The sequence below is a fragment of the Grammomys surdaster genome, unplaced genomic scaffold (assembly GCF_004785775.1).
Source record: "Grammomys surdaster isolate TR1022 unplaced genomic scaffold, NIH_TR_1.0 205, whole genome shotgun sequence".
NCBI lineage: Eukaryota > Metazoa > Chordata > Mammalia > Rodentia > Muridae > Grammomys > Grammomys surdaster.
In genome coordinates this window covers 2,563,240-2,583,018 of record NW_021604650.1, presented here as the reverse complement: position 1 = coordinate 2,583,018, position 19,779 = coordinate 2,563,240, and the positions used below count along the sequence as shown (strand labels likewise).

Genomic DNA, 19,779 nt, shown 5'->3' with positions numbered 1-19,779 from the left:
TTCAGCCTGAGTCAGTTTCAACTCTAACAGTAGTAATTGCCACTGGCCTGCTGGCTGAAGCTGCTAATGTGCAGTCTGTATCTTTAGTCACCAACTATGCCTGTCCCACGTGTAACCCTATCCATAGAGTTAGCCATGATGGACATTTTGGCTATAAAGATATTACATTTAAATGACAAAAGACACAAGGAGGACTCTTGGAAACACTAAGACCTTTTACAGTATTTCCAGGGAGGAGATGGATGTTCCTTGATATTACTGACCTCATCTGGCAGAGACTGCTAGGCTACCTAGCCCAGTGCAGTCACTAGAGAAGAGTAGCAGAAAGGGTAAAGGAAGAGAGAAAAAAAGTGAACACATTATCCTTTTAAAAAATTTTGGATCGAGGCTAGCCTGGTCTACAGAGTGAGTTCCAGGACAGACAGGGCTACACACAGAGAAACCCTGTCTCGAATAAAAAAATTTTTGGAAAGACAGATAAGACAGTCTCGGCCGGGCAGTGGTGGCACACGCCTTTAATCCCAGCACTTGAGCTGGTGGATCTCTGAGTTCGAGGCCAGCCTGGTCTACAGAGTGAGTTCAGGATAGCCCTGGATACACAGAGAAACCCTGTCTTGAAAAACCAAAAAAAAAGAAAGTCTCACTAGGTAGCCCAGGTTGGCCTCAAATTTATGCTCTTTCTTGCTGGCAGGCATTACAGGTGTGTACCACCAAATGGCCAACACACGTTCACTTGGGACTTCACACACTCAGAGCATCCTTCACTTCCTACATTTTCTACCTTGAGACAGGATCTCTTATTGTTCAACACTGCATACAACAACCTAACTAGCCACCCAGCTTCTATAGAGTCCCCTGGTTTTCATCCCATCTCTCTGTGGGAGCCTAGGGATTACTGAGACCTGTGTTGCTGTGTCCAGTGTTTAAGTGGGCTCTAGGGAGCTGAACTTGGGTTCATCTGGCTTATACAGCAAGCATTTAACCCACAGAGCCACACCCTTTTTCTTGGTCTTGGTTTTTGGCCTTGCTCTGGGTCACCTTCAGCTTGTTGAGGTTTTTGTTGTTTGTTTGTTTGTTTGTTTGTTTGTTGAGATAAGGTTTCACTGTGTAGTGAATCGGAAACTTCTAGTTCCTTTGGAAAGTTTGTTACATCAAATGATGTTTTGCTGGGGCACACAGGTGAATGGATGTCTTGCTAAAGCAAACACATGAAAGGCTGTTTTCCTAAAGCAGACAGGTGAAAGGATGCTTTGATATAGCAAACACATGAAAGGATGCTTGATGAGGGGTGTAAATATGACCCACAGACAGTGGGAGTTGAGCACTGAGCCTCGGTTTGGTTTGCTCTGCCTTGATTCTTCACTAAAGACACACATGTATTGGTTCACCTTACATAGCGTTGTTGAGCTCAACTTGTGACAACTCCGACATTGAGAGAAACTCGCCCAAGAACTGCTCGAGAGGTTACTGCAGCAGCTTGCCGCTTCAGTGGCCTTGCCTCAGGATGGTTGGTGAGCCTGGCAGTTTCTTCAGGATTGAACTACAGCTGCCAGTTTGTCCCTAATGTCTGCAGCTGCTGAATTGTATTTGGTGTTTGCTACAGAACTGAACTACTTCCCCCATATCCTAGTAACTTTTCTCTTCCACTACCTCTGCTGGGTGGTGGGCTAGAGGAGAGGTTGAACCCTTATTGAAAGTAGATTGCAAAAAAATTATGCCTATAGTGTAGCCCTGGTTGACTTGGAACTCACTGTGTAGACTAAACAGGTCTTGAGCTCACAGAGACCTACCCGCCTCTGCCTCCGTAGTGCTGGGTTCAGAGGTCTGTACTACCACACTCAGCCCAGTTTTCTTATTTTACAATAAAGAGGTGAGTAGGATATGATAATTCTTTTTTCTTCATCTTTTATTTTGTTTTTTTTTTAGACACAATAATTCTCAATTCTGAATGATAAGCCCCAAAGAAGTCCTCATTTGTAAACTGAGACCCAAGCACGCTGATGACATCATAGAGAGGAGAATTCCAAGAGAATAGTCAGTGCTTCCTCGAAGCCGGGGCTGTAGTTGGATTGAGCTTAGCTTTAGGAGAGCCAGAAAAGGAACGTTGGGTTCTACACTTGAGCTGTTTTTTTTTCCAGGGGCTCCAAGACAGTCATGGATCAACCTTCGAGGACAGACGAGTTAGACCCAAGCCATCGCTTCCACCCGCCATCCTCCCACCCCCACCCCCACCCCCAACCCCACCCCACACCGCATAGGCCAAGTTACAGTGGCTTTCATCATGACTCTCCTCAACATGGGATGTTCCAACAGCCATCCCAACCGTATGCTGGGTTCCATCAACAAAATGAATCCCAGCATTTGCGTGAGTTCTCAGACTTCCACGATAGTGCTTTCCCCCATCACTCCTACCAGCAGCAGGACAGGGCCCATGTTTCTACACTACCTAGTAATATCCCTCATGCTTATGGTGGGCCTCACCCCCTTGCTGAATCTCAGCACTCTGGTAGACCCCAGAGTGGATCTCATATTGAACCCCATCTTCATTCCCACCAAGATGAGCCCCGTAGGCCCAGTGAAGCTCTGTCCCAGCCCTCCACTAGCTCCCGCTACATGAAAGTCCATCACCACTACCACAGTGAGAGGCCTCAACACCTTGACCCCCAGCAGAACAGAGGGCAGTCTCAATATGCAGACAATATTTCCTATCGCTCTGATAAGTCCCGTCACCAGGAAAGATCTCGCCAGGCTGATGGCCAGAAAGCCACCTCTCACCGCGGCGAGTATCGACAGCATCATGGAGAGCATATGCATCGCAAAGAACGTATCCACCATCACCCAAGTTCCTCCCAACTCTCACACAAGTCTCACAGCACCATTGCCACCTCTCCTTCTCATGTGGGATCCAGAAGCACAGCCAGTGGGGCTCGGTCCTTCTTGAGGGCTCGACCTCAGGCTTCCAGCCAAGTTCATTCCAAGGACAGCTTGAAAGAATCAGTCTCTTGGAGTGACGAGGACCATGTTCAGAAACGCAAAAGTGAGTCTTTCCTGGGGTCCCAACACAGACTCCTACTTCCTTGATCAGATTCATACGGCTCTCACCCTGAACTGGCTTTTCAGCCGTCAGGAAGCCCAGTCCTCACTTGAGTAAGCATTCAATCAGCCACTTGCTTCGGGCTGCTCACTTTCCTGCCCCTCACTCCTTACACTGTTGGCTCTGAAAGTCTTGCACTGCCTCCTCCTCTAGTCCTTGCTTCATTCGCACACATGTTCATTTCCTCACCATTGAGGATCTAATAAAATGTAGACACATAGTCTTCCTGGGTCCTGGCAGCGCAGGAAAAAGCTAGGACAGTTGCTTCATTCACAGGGTCCAAAGCTAGGGTTGGATATAATCCCAGGCCATCTAATGACAGGAGCCTGGCATCTTGTACATCAGGAGATTTGCTTCTGTGAATTCTGTGTCCATGTTTGCCCCGCTAAACGGTTAAACACTTGCTGAGGACATATCCTGAGAACCAATACTAAAAGGAAAAGCCAACTCACTGGAAGGCATGGAGAGACCACAATGGTCAGTCTCCCAGACTCTGTGCCTACTAGTTCAGCAAATACAACAAAAGTCTCATGAATGACCAGAGAAGGACTAGTGACTTACTGAATGGGGACAGGAGTAGTAGTCAGGGGATAGGATGATTTAGGAGGATCTTAAATGGGAAAAGAGACCACCGAGAATGTGGGATAATAATAAGAATCAAGTTTCCATATGAGCATAGAGAAATCTGGAGTTGTAGGACCAGGAATGCTTAGAACCTGCCAAACCAAATTCCAAACATTGGCCACTGATGTGGAAGTTATAAGGACAGTGACCCCAAGACCAGTATAGGACAAGCAAGATAGCACATTAGTGAGTAGACAAGAGGAGGGATGATAATGATGCCCATCTGGGAGGGGACCCGGGACCACTGCATCCATCACTACTTGCATAAACATAACTTTCTGACTCCTTTACAGAGGCCCAGAGGACCCACAAGAAGGCGCACACTGGGAATATCTTCCAATTGCTATGGGAAAAAATAAGCCGTGTCCTTTTGGGTCTCCAGCAAATGATATTGTCATTGACCCAGTCCCTGGGCTTTGAGACCTTTATCTTCCTCGTGGTCTGCCTCAACACAGTCATCCTTGTGGCCCAGACTTTCACTGAGCTAGAGATCCGAGGTGGTAAGAGTCAGGTGGCCTTGTCCCTATGCTGAACAAATGACGTGGCTCCAGGTCTTCCCATGAGTCTGATCCAGTGCTAAGAGGTCTTTACAATTTATGTTAAGCCTGGCAGTGGTGGTGCATGCCTTTAATCTCAGCACTCAGGAAGCAGAGGGACTCAGATCTCTGTGTGAGACCAACCTGGTCTACAGAGTAAATCCCGTGATAGCCAGGGTTGCACAGAGAAGCCATGTCTCAGAAAAACCAAAAAACAAAAACACAAAACAACAACACCCTTATGTTTCTTCATCTTCACCCCCTGGCAACTTACTGACATCCCCAGAGGTAGAAATATTCTGAGGTCCTGCAAAAAACCCAAAAACTGTAGGCCATGCTGTTCACAATGCAGTCACCAGGTGGCAGTATGCTCTGAGTATACCACTCCTGGTGGGACAGGTGCTGGGAAGACCTCGACCAAGAGGCCCTGGAATAGTAAAAGTGGAAAGCCTGAGAACACTGGCCTCTTGAAGCCCAGGAGAGCCCGGTGACTGAAGAGTCACTCGATGCACTTCATGCACCACCACAGTTCAAGGCCGCAGTGTTAGAATGTGTTCAAAGCATTTATAAAGAACTCTGCCAAGCCTGCTTCTTATTCCTATTTTATAAACAAGAAAACCCTCAAACTGGGTGGTTAAGCCTTTAAAAGAGCTAGGGGGCTGGGCATAGGCCTTTAATTCCAGCAGAATGAAGCAGAGGCAGGCAGATCTCCATGAGTTTGAGACCAGCCTGACCTACACAGCGAGTTCCAGACTAGCCAGAGCTATGTAATGAGACTCTTGTCTCAAAAACAAAACAAAACAAGACAAAACACCAAAAAGGATAAAACAAAACAAAAAAAGTCTAGCCAGGAAAGCCTGGGTGTCTGGCCTCCACGAGGTCCTAGTAAAGAGGGAAGGAGTAGAGGGTGCCCAGGATTCTGGGGACTGTCACTGAGAACGCCTCTGGTATCCCCACAGAATGGTACTTCATGGTCATGGACTCCATTTTCCTCTCCATCTATGTACTAGAAGCCGTCCTCAAGCTAATTGGTCTGGGCCTGGAGTATTTTTATGACCCATGGAACAATCTGGGTGAGTGGGTAAGGTTGCGATAGGATGGGGAAGGGCTCTGAACTGTTTGTGGGGAGCTAAGGACAGAAAAGGGATGGGGTTGGGGTGCTGGTTTTAGAAAGCCCATGGGTCTGGGCTAAGGGTCTGTTGGGCCTCCATAAATCTGAAGCCGTGCTCTGCCCTTAGACTTCTTCATCATGGTCATGGCAGTGCTGGACTTTGTGCTCCTCCAGATAAACTCGCTCTCATATTCATTCTACAACCACAGCCTGTTCCGGATTCTCAAAGTCTTCAAGAGCATGCGGGCCCTGAGGGCCATCCGGGTCCTTCGGAGGCTCAGGTCATTACCACCAAGGCTGCTTGCTCTGGTGTGGAGATTCTCAAGGAAAAGGGAACATAGGCCTGGATTTCCAGGGAATCCATGGGAGCTGTTTCTGGGATGGTGGTGGGTTGGCATCGTGGCCCCTTGCGTGCTTGGAATAAACCTCCCTGGGGTCCATGTACAGATCAATCTCTTTACTTTCCAAGGAAGGATCAGGACTTGACTAAGTCACCAATGAATTAGGGACACCTTAAATTTTTAGCACCCAGTCTGGTTACCAGCTACAGCTCTCCGCTTCCATCCCCACTAATTTAGACTCCCTCTCCTTCACTGCCTACAGCATCCTGACCAGCCTCCATGAAGTGACCGGGACTCTGAGTGAATCTTTGCCATCCATCACAGCTATCCTCACCCTCATGTTTACCTGCCTCTGTATCCTGTGTGGTAGAGGTTGGGTGGCTGCTGGCCTAGGGCAGCTGGGTGTGGGGAGAAGCAGGTCTAGAGGGACTGAGTACAACCTGGTGGGAGGTAGTACAGAGGCAGGGGGCAGGGGGATCTGGTAATGGTTTGACCCTAAGCAGTTGCCAGTCCTCTTCTCTGTTGTGCTCCGGGCACTGTTTAAAAACTCAGATCCCAAGCGCTTCCACAACATCTTTACCACGCTCTTCACCCTATTCACCATGCTCACTTTGGATGACTGGTCCCTCATCTACATAGACAACAGGGCTAAAGGTGGGCAGAGGCCAGGGTCCAGGGCCCAGGTAGCAGACACTAATGGCTCAGTTACATCTGCCATATGGGGGCTGCTGATGCCTGCTAGAAAGGGTGGGCGTTGCCTTTTGATTGCCCGTTTCCCTCCCCCAGGTGCCTGGTACATCATTCCCATCCTCATGATTTACATCATTATCCAGTACTTCATCTTCCTCAAGTGAGGCTCCTGCTTTCCTGCCTAACTACACTATCGGCTCTTTACCTAACCCACCCCAGCCCCTCACCCTTGTCATGCCACACTGTCCCCTCTGCAGCCTGGTGATTGCTGTCCTGGTAGATAACTTCCAGATGGCATTGCTCAAAGGCCTAGAGAAAGTGAAGCTGGAGGTACCACACCCATGGGGCAAGGACAGGGGGGATGGAAGAGCAACACTCCAGGGAGGAAACCCTGGTAGAACGGAGGCCTTTTCTCCAGCAAGCTGCCCGGGTCCATGAGAAGTTGCTGGAGGACTCTCTGACAGATCTCAACAAAGCAGGTACTGACCAGTCCTTCCTCCTGCCCATCTCCTTCCCCTCTAGAGTAGCCAGGCTGCTCCAGAGGTTTAGAATCTGAGATATGAGAAGACTGTCCAAGTTTAGAACTTTGGTCCAAAGGACTCTAGACAGTCCTCTAAAAGTCAATTAAATGTATCAATTTTTGAAAGAACTTACTTGCAAAACAAATTATGGTTTATCAACTGGCTTTCATGGCCTGCAGTAGTTGGTCTTTCATGAGGCATTTACAGCATGAGACTGTCATTATGAGTCAAGTAGACTCAAGGTCACGTATACGCATCCCAACTTAAACGCCTGTAATCCCAGCGCTTGAGAGGGGGAGGCAGAGGAGAATCAGAAGTTCCGAAGCATCTTAGACTATATGAGACCCTATCAAGAGAAGGGAGTTCCAGGGGATCTGATGTTCTCTTAGGCCTCCATGGATGGGTAGGGGCACACATATAGTGCACATACATGCATGCTGACAGAACATACACACACAATTTTTTTAAAATCTTTGAGACAAAAAGAGAGAGGAAGGAAAAAAGATGCATATTAGAATCTGAGTTTCTAGACCCTGTTGTAAGATCAGCATAAGAGATTACTCACTTATGGTTAATAATTACCTTAAGTAAAAAGACAGATTGGCTCCAATTAACAGAGAGTACAAGGGAATGGCTTGGTCTAGCACTCAAATGATAACCTGGATCTGGTCGACATTTCTGCCTTATTGCCCCTTTGGTATTTATTTATTTACTTATTTATTTATTTATTTGGTTGGTTTTGTTTTTTGATTTTTTTCAGACAGGGTTTCTCTGTGTAGCTCTGGCTGTCCTGGAACTTGTAGTCCAGATTGGCCTTGAACTAAGAGATTCACCCCCTCTGCCTCCTGAATACTAGGATCAAAGGTGTTTGCTCCCACACCCAGTCCTCTCCCTTCTTGAATCCAGTAATTTGCCTGGTCATCCTCCCCCTCATGTCCCTTCTTTCCATCCAGATGCTGACGCCCAAATGACTGAGGAAGCCTTGAAGATGCAGCTTATTGAGAGAATGTTTGGCAACATGACAGAGAAGTGAGGAGATGGAAGGAAGGCAGGGGTGGGGGTAAGGGGAGAGCATCCAGGGCAAGAGGTTTGGAGGCCAATGGTAGGATGGGAAGCAAAAGAACATTGCCTGTCTGTCTTGGGTGGAAAGAAGTAGGTGGAGGGCTAAGGCTTGTTTCCAAGGCTACAAATGGGATATGGGAAACATAAGCAGCCCTGGACAGTGAGGAGTGGTTCCAGCTTGCAGAGGACTTGTGTTAGCTGGACTACAAGGATCATACCAGTAGCAGAGCCCCCCACCTTGTATGTGTGTATGTGTGTGTGTGTTTTGTTTTGTTTTGAGACAGGGTTTCCCTGTGTAACCCTGGCTGTCCAGGAACTTGCTCCATAAACCAGGCTGGCCTTGAATTCCCAGATCCGATTGCCTCTGCCTCCCAAGTATTGGGATTAAAGATAGGTATCACCACTGCCCAGCTTCTCTAAAGTATCCTGACCTTTGTCAGATGCAGGCTCTATGAGGGTGCCAGGGACCCAAAGAGAAATTCTACTCTGTTATTACCACTCCTGCCCATACTGCCAGACTTTTTGGTGGGTCACTGACAAGTTTCAGCCAAGTGGAAGGTTGAAAGGTACTGTGGAGAATCATGTGTTCAAGGTCTGGAGATCACACAGTGAAACCTCAGCAATACCCATCCCTGGCCAGGCCAACTGATGATCCTCGGTGAAGACTAGGGTTCTTGGCAACAGGCTGCTGTGACTTGGTTCTCAGGCCTAGTTCTCTTGAGGTTCCCTGTGGCAGCCAAACCCTGTGCTCCCTCCTTGCAGCCAGTCTGGCTCCAGATCACTATACAGGTTACAGCTGCAAGCTGATATCCTCTGGACTCCACTCACCATGACAGAATCCAATATCTGCAGCCTGGCATTCAGAGGTTTTTTGTTTTGTTTTTAAGAGTTCTGTTTGTTTATTTAAAGACAAATTGTAAAAAGGAAGACGAATGAAACCAGGTGAGATTAAGATACATTAAACAAACTGCGATGTAGAAAAAGGGACTTGCTGGAAACATGAAGAACACTGGAAATATTTCACAGACACACAGAAGGCTCACACTGTCGATAGGGTTAAGCTGCTATGAATTCTCCCCAGAATGTCAACGTTTCGTTTTGCTCAGCCTGAGATTTTGCTCAATTTCAAACTGCCTGTGGTCCACTCGATCCACAAAGCTTTCCATTCGGTGTACCCTTCTTTCCCTCGGTTATGGGTGGCCAGCTCTTCGCCAATCCCTTCTTCCTTCTTAAAGCTCTCCCAATCCAATTTGGATTTCTCAAGGGTGCTCGTTTTCTGAGTTTTGGCTCCAATTTTCCCTAAAAGGCTGCTCATACCACTTGTTCTTTTTATCCATGACCCAGCAGGGAGTGTTGTCACCGCTGAAGTGACAAGAGCCTGCAGTTTTTCTTTTTGTTTGCCTGAGGAGTCTTGGCTTCCTTGGATGCGGCATCTACTTCCTTAGTGAGCCTTACTTCTTCACCAGCAAAGTCAAACACCTTGGTAATCTTCACCTTTTCTGATTCTTTAGGTTTCTCTAGCTCATCTGCTTTGGCCAGTGGATTATTTGAGCTAGTAGTCTCTTCAGTCTCCTCTGCTACCTTAGCTTGCGAACTTGGGACGGCTTTTGACTTTGGTCTTACATCATTAAGGAAGTTGGCCCACAATTCATCTTCCTCCTTCTTCTTCTTTGCATTCTCTGACCAAAGGCCTCCTTCTTGCTCCTTTTCATCTTCTTCACTCCCCCTACCTCCAGAGTCCTCCTTGCCATCTTCCTCTTCGTCTAACAAGAGGCCATTTTGTTTCCTCTTCCAGGCTGGAATGCTCTGAGCCGTCCTTCTTTCCCCTTTGGTTTTCTCAGCCTGCTTGTCACCATCCACTTTGTCTTCCCTCACTAATTCACTGACATCATCTTCACTGAACTCTCCACCTGACAGCACGCAGTCCTCATCCTCGTCTGTTGTGGAGAAGTCTTCAGAGTCGAATTCTTCCATGCTGCTGTCACTGGGGCCTGCTACCCACACAACTGCAGCCACTGCCCCAAAATAGCAAAGCTCTAGGGAGAGACCATAGAGGTACAGGATCCAGCAGCTAGGGCTGCCCTACAGGCAAGCACATTCAGAGTTCTATATGACTGGGGTAGTATTAGCGTCCCTCAGATCACAACCATTGCTACCTATGGCATAACCTTGTTTTGCCCACATTCTTTTCTAAAATGACACATGCACTATTGCCAGGCCTCTCCCTACACTGTTGTTTTTTTGGTGAGATATTGATACCAGGCTTAGATGACCAGTATTTGAGAGAGCCAGTTTAAATTTCTACCTACTGTCACCTCCTAGGTCACTCTCCTGTTTATCTTAATGTTCCAGGATCTGAGCCACCATTGTGGCCTCTGCCATACTTCTTTCGGGGGTATCAACCCTACTGGTCTACCCCCACTTAGAGTATCTCTCAGTATAACTTTATTTTTTTACTCTCCATTGGGCTTCAGCTCTGATCCTAGACCTTCCTTTCCCCTCTGGATAAAGTCCTGGCTACTTCCTCTACAAGGGCCCTAGGCATTGTGTTGACACGTACAATGGGTTGTATTGTCTGGGTCCAAGTGTGATGCCTCTTTCTTGTTCATCTCAACATCCTTGAAGCAACCTGCTTTTCCTATTCCCAGTGTGTCTGGGAAAATGGATTGATAAGACCCAATGAGTGGACAAGTGAGTGAGAATGAACACAGGGCAGTAAATGTGGAATGGATGGTTGTTTAGACTGGGTGGGTGGATCTGAGGAAGAATGGGTTGGGGAGGGGGCGGTAAGTGTGCAGTGGTTGGATGGGCAGGTGGTTGAGGGGTCTGTGGAGAGGCTTGTGTAGATGAATGGGCAAGATGAAGGGGTGGGTGGCTAAAAGACCAACCATTGCTGATGCCTTTATGGCACAGACACACACAGGCTCTTTGGGTTTTGCCAAACAGTCAGACACATCAGGTATAATGGTATATGCTGGTAACTTCAGTTCCTTGAAAGGCTGAGGCAGAAGAATCACAAATTCAAAGCCAGTCTGGGCAACTCAGCGGGAAACTCATTTAAAAATAAAAATGCAGGGGCTAGAAGAGATGGCTGTGTTTGGATCCCAACACACATGTATAAGACTAGGTGTCACCATGCACTTCTGGACCTGCAGTCCCAGTACTGAGGAGGATGTAAAGTCAGGAGAATCCCTATGGCTTGCTAACCAGCCAGTCTAGCCAGTCAGTGAGCTCCAGGTTCAATAGTAGACACCATCTTAAAAAGTAAAGTAGGAAACAATAGAGGAAGACAACCAGTGCTGACTTCTGGCCTTCACATGCACACTCTCATGCGTGCTCACATGTACACACTCATGTGTACCCCAATGCACACATTCATGTGTGCCCACAGGCACATGTGTACACAAATATATACACATTTACAAAATAACAAAAAGTAAAAAAGTAATATCTAGAGAAGGAGACATACTGGAGATAGGCCTCTAGGTCATGGCAAGGAGCCATGTTCGGTCCCTAGGAGTCTAGTCCTTGCCTCTGCCCAACTCTAGGCAGCGGGAGCGCCACTTCCAGTTCCTGCAGTTGGTGGCAGCGGTGGAGCAGCATCAACAGAAGTTTCGTTCCCAAGCATCTGTCATCGATGAGCTTGTAGACACTGCATTTGAGGTGAACCAGGAAGGAGAGGACTGGGGGCAGGGGGAGTAGAAGCTCTTACTCAAAGGGGGTTCTGAGTAACAGTGGCATGGTGTTGGCAACGGCTGGCCCTGGCTCATTCACACACACCCTATCTGACCCTACAGGCTGGAGACGACGATTATGGGAAGTGACTGTGAAGAATACTGACTTGAGTTTCTGGCACACTGCCTACCAGAGTGGGCTTGAACAAGGCCCTACCAGAGTGGGCCGGAACAAGGCCCTAATGCTGCTGGTATTTTCCAGACCCATGTTGGACTGAGGTCCCAATAGAGTTTTTAAAACCCCAGGGGGCTCTGTGTCCTCACTAGCTATCCTGAAGCAAAGGTCAAGGGGAGTCGAACAGTGTTGAAAGTTGCGTGTGTAAGGGGCTCTTCTTGGATCTCCTCTGGCCTTACCAGGTCCCAGCTTCTCAGTATAGTCCAACAGTGCATTAGCAGTGATCAGAAGAGCAGTGCAGAAAAAGGGCTCTGGGGAGAGGACAAAAGACCAAATGTGGAGTCCTTAGACAAAGAGAGCCTGTCTGGCCTGGGGTTAGGAGAAAAAAGAACAGACTGAAACATCTCAGAATTTTCAGGATTGCATCAGAGGCCAGGTATGGGGCCCAGCACCCAGGAACTGAGGCTTACCAGGAACCCCAACATTTAACATAAGGGTAGCAACTTAGTGGGAATACTAAGAACACATATGGATAGTTAGTGGCACATGTCTTTAATCCCAGCACTGGGGAAGCAGAGGCAAGTAGAAATCTGTGAGTTCCAGGCCAGCCTGGTGTACAGAATGAGTTCCAGAACAGCCAAAGCTACACAGAGAAACCCTGTCTTGGAAAAACACAAAACAAACAAAATCCTCAAAAACCCAAAGGGCTAGGTATGTTGGCACATACCTTTAACCCAAGTGTTTGGGAGGCAGAGGCAAGTGAATCTCTGAGTTTGAGGTCAGTCTGGTCTACAAAACAAGTTCCAGGACAACCAGGGCTACACAGAGAGACCCTGTCTTGAAAAACCAAAACTAAATGAAATTTAAAAAAAAAAAAAAAACCCAGAGAGCGAGAAGAGCCATGGAGATGGCTTGGATCTTAGAGGAAAAGATCACTTGCTGCTCTTCAGGCGGACTCAAGTTCAGTTCTCAGCACCCACATCACACTGCTTACAAGCACCTATACCTCACTTCCAAAGGATCAGACAGTTTCTTCTGGTCTCCGTGGGCACTGGACTCACACATACAATCCACACAAAGACATACACACAATAAAAATAGAAATCTTTAAGAAAAAAACCTATAAGTTAAAGGTCATTGACATCACCTTCCCCACTGAAGTAAACCCACAAAACCTTAGTGGAGGCCTAGGGAAGGCCTCTTATCCTTCTGATATATGGGGACAGGGCCATGTGACAAGGACCAGTTGCTGTTGGGATAGGGTCAAAGGAAATGGCTGCTTCTGTCCAGCCTGCTTTAGGGCTCAGATGAGTCCCGCATGTGCTGCTAGAGCTCGTGTGCACAGTGGGACTGCCGGTGAGACTCTTGTCTATACTAAACACTGAGTCAAGGTGAAACTCAGTTCTGGCCCAGGGCCTCCCCATCAAGGATTGGCCATCTTCCATCATTTATAACCATATTACTCTTAGTAGAAGCCAATCTAGAGGGTCATGGAAGCTGGAGGAACCCCAGAGTGGGCGGCTGGAGGATGGTGGTTTGACCAACACCCACACTCACCACTGGTCTGGTCCAGGGCAGCAGCTCTTTCTCCGGAAACTTAAGACAGCATCACTTGGTGGAGGCTTCTCCCTAACCTTGCTTAGTCATGCCCAGGCCCAGGAACACATCGAGCAGAGGAAATGCCATCAGTGATTTGGGCACTCATTCCAGGGGTGGAGAAGCCACAAGAGACAGATGTCCTGACTCTTGCCTCTCCCTGGGCTTCACACATTCATTCAATAAGTATTTCCTGTCACCTGCCCTGTACAGTTTCCATGCTTGGTATCCTCTGTTTGATGGAACTTGGAAACCTTCCAAGTAGTGACGGGACTGCACAGACTGCTCCGCCACAGTATCAGGTTCTAGCAGAAGCAGGGCTGCAAGTTATCCCCTCTTTCAATATCAAATCCAGCCCCTCAGCATGTCAGGCCTCCCAGGTGTGTGTTGTCAGGCTTTTCAGATGGCACTCGGCCTCCATTCCCACCATGATGTGGCCTTTGAAGGCAGTAGACAGGACCCCAGCTCCCCTGATGTTCATGAGGTCACAGAATTGGAGTAGGAGGGTCAGACAGGAGCAAGTTAGGTGTGAGACCTTTCTTAGGAAGGAGGTATGAGATAGTGAAGAGCAGTGGTCTGGTTACCCTCCCTACCACCCCTGTGATGCCAGCTTGAGCCTAGCACCTCCTGGTGCTCCCAAACCAACTGATGACTATGGCCTGTTCCCAGGGTAAATGTATATTAGTGTATCTGAGCAAGACTTCTGGACGTGATGTAAGTGCTGGGTTGGGGGGGGGGGGAGGTGTGCTGTATACTCATCTCTAGGTTACTTCCTGCTTTTCCAATGTGCATGTAGTCTGCCTGGTGTCTCTGCTTGTGGGTTTCTAGGCTGTGTTGCTAGCATCTTCAGGACATGTCTACAAGCACCCGAGTGGGTCCTGGGACTGCCTCCCCTCACTCTGTTTGACAACAAGAATTACTACAAAGAATCTGTTTCCGTTAGTCTAACATGACATTGATTGGTTCCTGTCCCTCCTGTGAGAGTGACCCCTCCAGGATAGCGGCTCTCGTTCCCTCTGGATATTTATGGGTCAGGTTCCTGTACAAATCTTGCCCAGAGGAAAACTGAGAAAATACCTCTGAGAAGGATGTGAGTGGCATGCACTGGGTTCATGATCTCTGGCCTATGGGAGCTCAGGAGAGAAAGTCACCTCCAGCCACTATTATGCACAAGAATATCTGTGAGCTGTGAACCCAGTGCCGTGGGGCCCATGGAGCTGAGCAGCCATCTTACACAACTGTTCACTACTGAGAGTTCAGCAGGACATGGGCTTCCCTTCAAGAGCTGAGAGATGAGGAGACTGGACTGGATTGGAGACTGCTTGGAGGCCCCTCATATAGCCAGAGTCATGTCCCATAAGGCCTTGTGTCAGGGTCTTAGAGGGCTGTAGTCTGGAAACTTGACATTCCCCCAGTATGTATGTGGTCAAATGTTCCAAACATGCCGGGCAGTGGTGGCGCATGCCTTTAATCCCACCACTCGGGAGGCAGAGGCAGGTGGATGTCTCAGTTCAAGGCCAGCCTGGTCTACAGAGTGAGTTCTAAGACAGCCAGGGCTACACAGAGAAACCCTATCTCAGAAAAAAAAGTTCCAGGTACTGAGACATGAAGCACTTTGTTTGCTGTCGCAGAATGCCCCTTGCTAAAGGGAAGCGTACCCTGAGTGCCCTGTACCATGCTCTCCAACGCTCTTTGCTGCTTCTCCATTCCAGGACAATCACAAGAGCTGTGCCACCCAGAAACTCACGGGCCTGAGTCATCAGCCTCTGCAGCCCTCCTGACCCCAGTTCTTGACATCCTCCTCAGAGTCCCAGCATGAACCCTGGAAAAGATGCTGGTCCGGTTCACACAGATATCCCTACCATAGCTAGTCTCCAGCATCTGTCTTCTATGTCTTTGTTTCCTCCTCCCTTACCTCTGAGACCACTGAAAATGTCTGGAAGAGGGGCTTCCATCTGAGAGCCATACCCTCATACTGCCTCAGAGAGATCAGCACGGGGGCTCCCTTAGGGGATAAAGTACCCTGTCAGCTGAGGGGTTCTGAGAGTCACTGAGAGCAGAGTGAGGGTCAGGGTGGTGAAACACACAGGAGAAACAAGTGCAAGAAGCAGAGCTGGAGATTTATTGCAGCAGATGAGGCTCATGGCCCTGAGGTGCCTCCACCATGCTTGTTCTCATGGGATTCTGATGCTGTCACCCTGGGGCCGGTCACATCTGCACGCAGTCATGCTTTAGAAGCTGAGTGGTGTTCTTCCAGGGGACTTCAAGGAGCTCAAAGTTGCAACGCAGCTTCTGGGGGTAGAGGGAGAAGCAGAGGACAAGGAGGGTGAGCTTGGCGCCAGCCTCCTTCTCCTAGCTGTCAGCTTCCTGACTGTCACATCTCTTGGAGCCAGGGACAGACAATTAGTGGTCCCAAAACATAGAATCAGAAGGTAGGAGATGATCCCAGGCTTATCAGGTAACTCCCACCCCAAGAGGAATCCCCAGTTTCTCTTTCCTGCACCCCACCCTGGCCTGAGTCACACAAAAGCCAAACAGAACAGGTGGAGCCAGGCTTTTGCCTGACCAGACAGACTAGTCAGGATGGACAACTAAGGGCCTCAGACTACACAGGCTTGGGATGGGGTCAGTGCTGTTACCTCCTGCTGTCCCCCTGCAGCCAGGGGGCAGGTGGTGAGGTCCATGTGGTCTCCAGAGACTCTGGTCTTTCTGCACTCTGTGCTCACTATGTCCACAGTCAGGTAGTACTTGATGCCAGCCACCAGCTGGGAACAAAACAGGGCAGGTGAGAGATGTCTGGGAGTCCAGCCTGTGTGTCTACTCTTTCTCTCTCCTCTACAAGTCTCCCACTCTCACAGGCAAAGGCCTACATATTCAGATCTGAGTGGAGGTAGGGGCGCTTCTATGTGTGACCCAAGGGTCGAGCAGAGCCCTTGGCTGGGAGCTGGAGAGCTCCTGTGTTAACACCTGTGTGTTAGTGGCAGCGTGGAGAGTGGCATGTGGGCCACTCCCACTCCATCTGGCTGGGTTAGGGATCTGAGGTTAGTAGCAGAAGGAGGTTGGATCCTGCATTTCTTTGATATTTAGATAATGTTGATTACCAGAGGTTTTTGCTCTTTGTTTCGTTTTGAAGTATTTTGTAGAATGGTCCGGGCGTTATGGTTGGTTTTAGTGACCCCTTGTGTTTGGTAACGAGCCAAACAGCTCTCTGCTTATCCCCCTGTCCCCTGTCCCTCTCCCTCTCCAAATTGTCCCTTTCCCTCTCCACAGCTACACTGTCTCACAATCTGTCCCAGCCACCGCACCTGATATTCTGCATCGACGACTTTGGTGTCTCGGAAGTAGTAGAGGCTGTCGCTGCCCATATTGTAGCTGGCCACAGCTGCCTGTGCGGCCTTCTGCACCCGCGGGTCGTTGGGTGACAGGTTCTGGCGTTCTCCTGTCCTGCGGCTCCGCAGCTCAGCGCGGGCGTCCGGGGACAGGGTCAGGAGGCAGAATGCGAGCAGGCCAAGGCCCATCGTCAGCGGGAAGTGAGGACGCTCCATAGCCGCTGATTCAGTGAATTCAGTGTCAGAGCTCCATCCTGCGCGGCTTTTACAGCCTTCAGGGCCCCTCCCGGCCCCGCCCACTGCCTGCTTCTTCCCCTAGCAAGCCTGGACCCGCTTGCAGGTGCCTGGAGGCGGCTGTACCTCCCCCACCTTCACATTGTAATAACCAGAGATGGCACACAGATCCCAGAACCTCTACGTGTAGGGATGCTTGGCTTATCATCCCTACCATCCAGGAGGGAGAGAATAGTTCATTCCAGGGCCCTGAAGTTTGAATTGTCAAGAGCAACTACAGTTAAGTTCTTACTGTCGTCATCATTTTCTTATCCTGTGATTTTTAGAGAAATTACAACCCCGGCCTCCATTTCTTCTTCTGAAAAATAGATGTTATTAGGATTCAATGAACTGACACAGATACAGAGCCTAGGAGAGGCCAGGTGCCATGCAAACGGTGGGTAGGGGGTAGGAGTCCTTCCTACTCAAGCCAGCACTACTGTCCACTTTGCAGAGGTGGGGACAGCACAGAAGGGAGAAGTAATTTGCTCAGTGATATCAACTGGTCCCTAGTAAGTACACTGAAGAGCCTAAGTCGTGTGTGTGTGTGTGTGTGTGTGTGTGTGTGTGTGTGTTGTAAAACAAGGATTTAAGTGTCCTATGCTGACCTTGAATTTTATAGCTCAGAATGGCTTTGAACCCCTTGATCTCCCTGCTTCTGTCTTCCAAGTGCTGGCATTACCATCATATTCTATTCGGTGTTGAAAACTGAATCCAGGGCTCATGTGTGTTAGACAAGCACTAATACCCTCAGTCTCATTCATTTTGCTGGGCTTGAACCGAGGGTCTTGTGCATGCTGGGCAAACACGTAGCCTGCAGCCCTCTTTTTACTCTTTATTTTTATTTGTTTATTTATTTTGTTTTTTTGAGACAGGGTTTCTGTGTATAGCCCTGCCTGTCCTGGAACTCACTCTGTAGACCAGGCTGGCCTTGAACTCAGAAATTCTCCTGTCGCCTCTACCTCCCAAGTGCTGGGACTAAAGGCGTGCACCACCACTGCCTTTAATTTACTTTTTTTTTTATAAGATAGGGACTTGTTCAATCACCCAGGCTGACCTTGAAGGCTTTGCTCTGTAGACAAGCAGGCCTTGAGTCTGTGACTTTCCAGCTTGAGCCTTCCTGGTAAGGATTACAAGCCTATGCTGCCAGGCCCAGCTCAAATCTATGTTCTTAGCTCAGGCTGAATTTGAAGAGTAAAACTTGCTCCCAAAGGAAGGCCTGTCACATCAGGTGCCCTCTTACTAACTGGGAGGCGTTGGATAGTCACTCGGGGCCTCGGTGTCCTACAGGAAAAGGGGTGACAATTCTTTTTTTCTAAAGCCATTCTTCTGACATTGATGGTTCCAGGCTGTTAACCCTAAGGACACTGGACATATAATGGGATACAAGCAGATTAGGAAACCCTATGGTGGCTGCATGTGGAGTGATCTCAGCAATGCTTCCTTCCCCACACATCTTATTTTGTATTTTCTAACCAGTTCAATGCCTCCTTTCCCTCTTTTCTGTCTTTTTAAACTTTCTCTCTTTCTTTCTTTCTTTCTTTCTTTCTTTCTTTCTTTCTTTCTTTCTTTCTATATCTACCTATCTTCCTTCCTTTCTTTCTTTCATATTTTTATTTTTGAAGAGGAAATGCTCACGCCTCAGCACGGGAGAGGTGTGTGTGCACGCCATAGCATGTCACAAGTCAGACATCAGTTTTCCAGAACTGGTTCTCTCTTTCCACCAAGGGAGTTTTGAAGTTTGAACCCAGGTCTTTAGCCTTGGCAGCAAGCATCTTTACCCACTGAAGGCCATCTTCCTGGCCCTCTCTGAGAGTCCTAAATGGGACTTGACATAAGAGGCTGCTTACAGCACATTAGAACTTGAGAAGTAGTTGCTCTGGTGGGGTGAGTATCACAGGTAGGCACTCTTCGTCCCATTCCAGACCTTTGTGAATGCCAGGGTCTTGAGGCAGTGATTCTCAACCCCGTGTGTGGTCAGCACCCCATCCAGCTACGAGCTTGTTCCACCCAACAGCCCAGGTTTGAAAGACGAACTGCCAGGGCCAGGGGATCCTGCCTATGATCCCAGCACTCGGCAGCAGAGGCAGGCAGATCTCTGAGTTCAAGACTACCCTGGTCTCATAGTGAGTTCCAGGCCAAGGCTACCTAGTGAGACTTTGTCATCCTCCCATCCCTCCAGAAAGACAAAGGACTACCATCTCAAGACCACAAGTCTGTTGCAGGCCCAGAGATACCAATTTAGAAGATACCTTCACCAATCTTGATCTGTAAGTCTTAACCAGGGAAGGGCCCTGAATTGGGGACCCTGGGAAGAGAGCAGAGCAAGAAACAAGACAGCTCACAAGGGACCCATGGGTGAAGCAACACCAAAGGGCCAGGAAGCCTCCCCAGTTCCGAGCTCACCCAGGTCTGTTCACCTGTCATGAGATCGAGTCACTGCCACATGTACCTCCTATAGTCCCCTTAAAAGCTACTCAGTTGGAGGGGCTGGGACAATGGCTTGGTTGGTAAAGTGGCTGCCACACAAGCATATGGATCTGAATTCAGATCCCCAGAACCTGCAAAGAAAACAAGCTGATTCTTGGAATTCTGGCCAACCAGGCTAGCTGAACCAATGAGCTCCTGACTCCCTGAGAGACCCTGTCTCAGAAAAAAAGGTGGGAAGCGATTAGAACAGATACTTACTGAGTTCTGGCTTCTACACACACAAGTCACTGACCCAAAAAGTAGATGAGTTCCTGGGTTACTGA

General features: G+C 48.7%; 2 protein-coding genes and 1 pseudogene across 2 annotated transcripts; 1 reads left to right on the top strand and 2 right to left on the bottom strand.

Moving 5' to 3' along the window:
- Positions 1–2,154: 2,154 nt before the first annotated feature.
- Positions 2,155–11,803, top strand: Catsper1 (cation channel sperm associated 1). Its single transcript, XM_028771010.1, has 12 exons — positions 2,155–3,037; positions 4,012–4,218; positions 5,214–5,327; positions 5,493–5,646; positions 5,969–6,060; positions 6,217–6,360; positions 6,493–6,556; positions 6,654–6,726; positions 6,815–6,875; positions 7,871–7,946; positions 11,528–11,642; positions 11,777–11,803. Exons 1-12 carry the CDS (start codon positions 2,155–2,157, stop codon positions 11,801–11,803), a joined length of 2,010 nt encoding a protein of 669 aa, XP_028626843.1.
- On the bottom strand, positions 9,065–9,953 carry LOC114624124 (annotated as a pseudogene).
- A 3,720-nt stretch (positions 11,804–15,523) lies between the features above and the next one.
- On the bottom strand, positions 15,524–17,251 carry Cst6 (cystatin E/M). The gene is made up of 3 exons (XM_028771296.1): positions 16,730–17,251; positions 16,064–16,189; positions 15,524–15,716 (listed from the first exon to the last, which is right to left on the bottom strand). Exons 1-3 carry the CDS (start codon positions 16,967–16,969, stop codon positions 15,633–15,635), a joined length of 450 nt encoding a protein of 149 aa, XP_028627129.1. The 5' UTR covers positions 16,970–17,251; the 3' UTR covers positions 15,524–15,632.
- Positions 17,252–19,779: the final 2,528 nt, after the last annotated feature.

Coding starts and splice junctions, on each gene's coding strand:
- Catsper1 (XM_028771010.1), top strand. CDS start 2,155: ATGGATCAACCTTCGAGGACAGACGAGTTAGACCCAAGCCATCGCTTC. Junction 5,647..5,968: donor CGGGTCCTTCGGAGGCTCAG/GTCATTACCACC, acceptor CACTGCCTACAG/CATCCTGACCAGCCTCCATG. Junction 6,727..6,814: donor TAGAGAAAGTGAAGCTGGAG/GTACCACACCCA, acceptor CCTTTTCTCCAG/CAAGCTGCCCGGGTCCATGA.
- Cst6 (XM_028771296.1), bottom strand. CDS start 16,969: ATGGAGCGTCCTCACTTCCCGCTGACGATGGGCCTTGGCCTGCTCGCA. Junction 16,190..16,729: donor TCGTCGATGCAGAATATCAG/GTGCGGTGGCTG, acceptor TTTTGTTCCCAG/CTGGTGGCTGGCATCAAGTA. Junction 15,717..16,063: donor CTGCAGGGGGACAGCAGGAG/GTAACAGCACTG, acceptor CTCTACCCCCAG/AAGCTGCGTTGCAACTTTGA.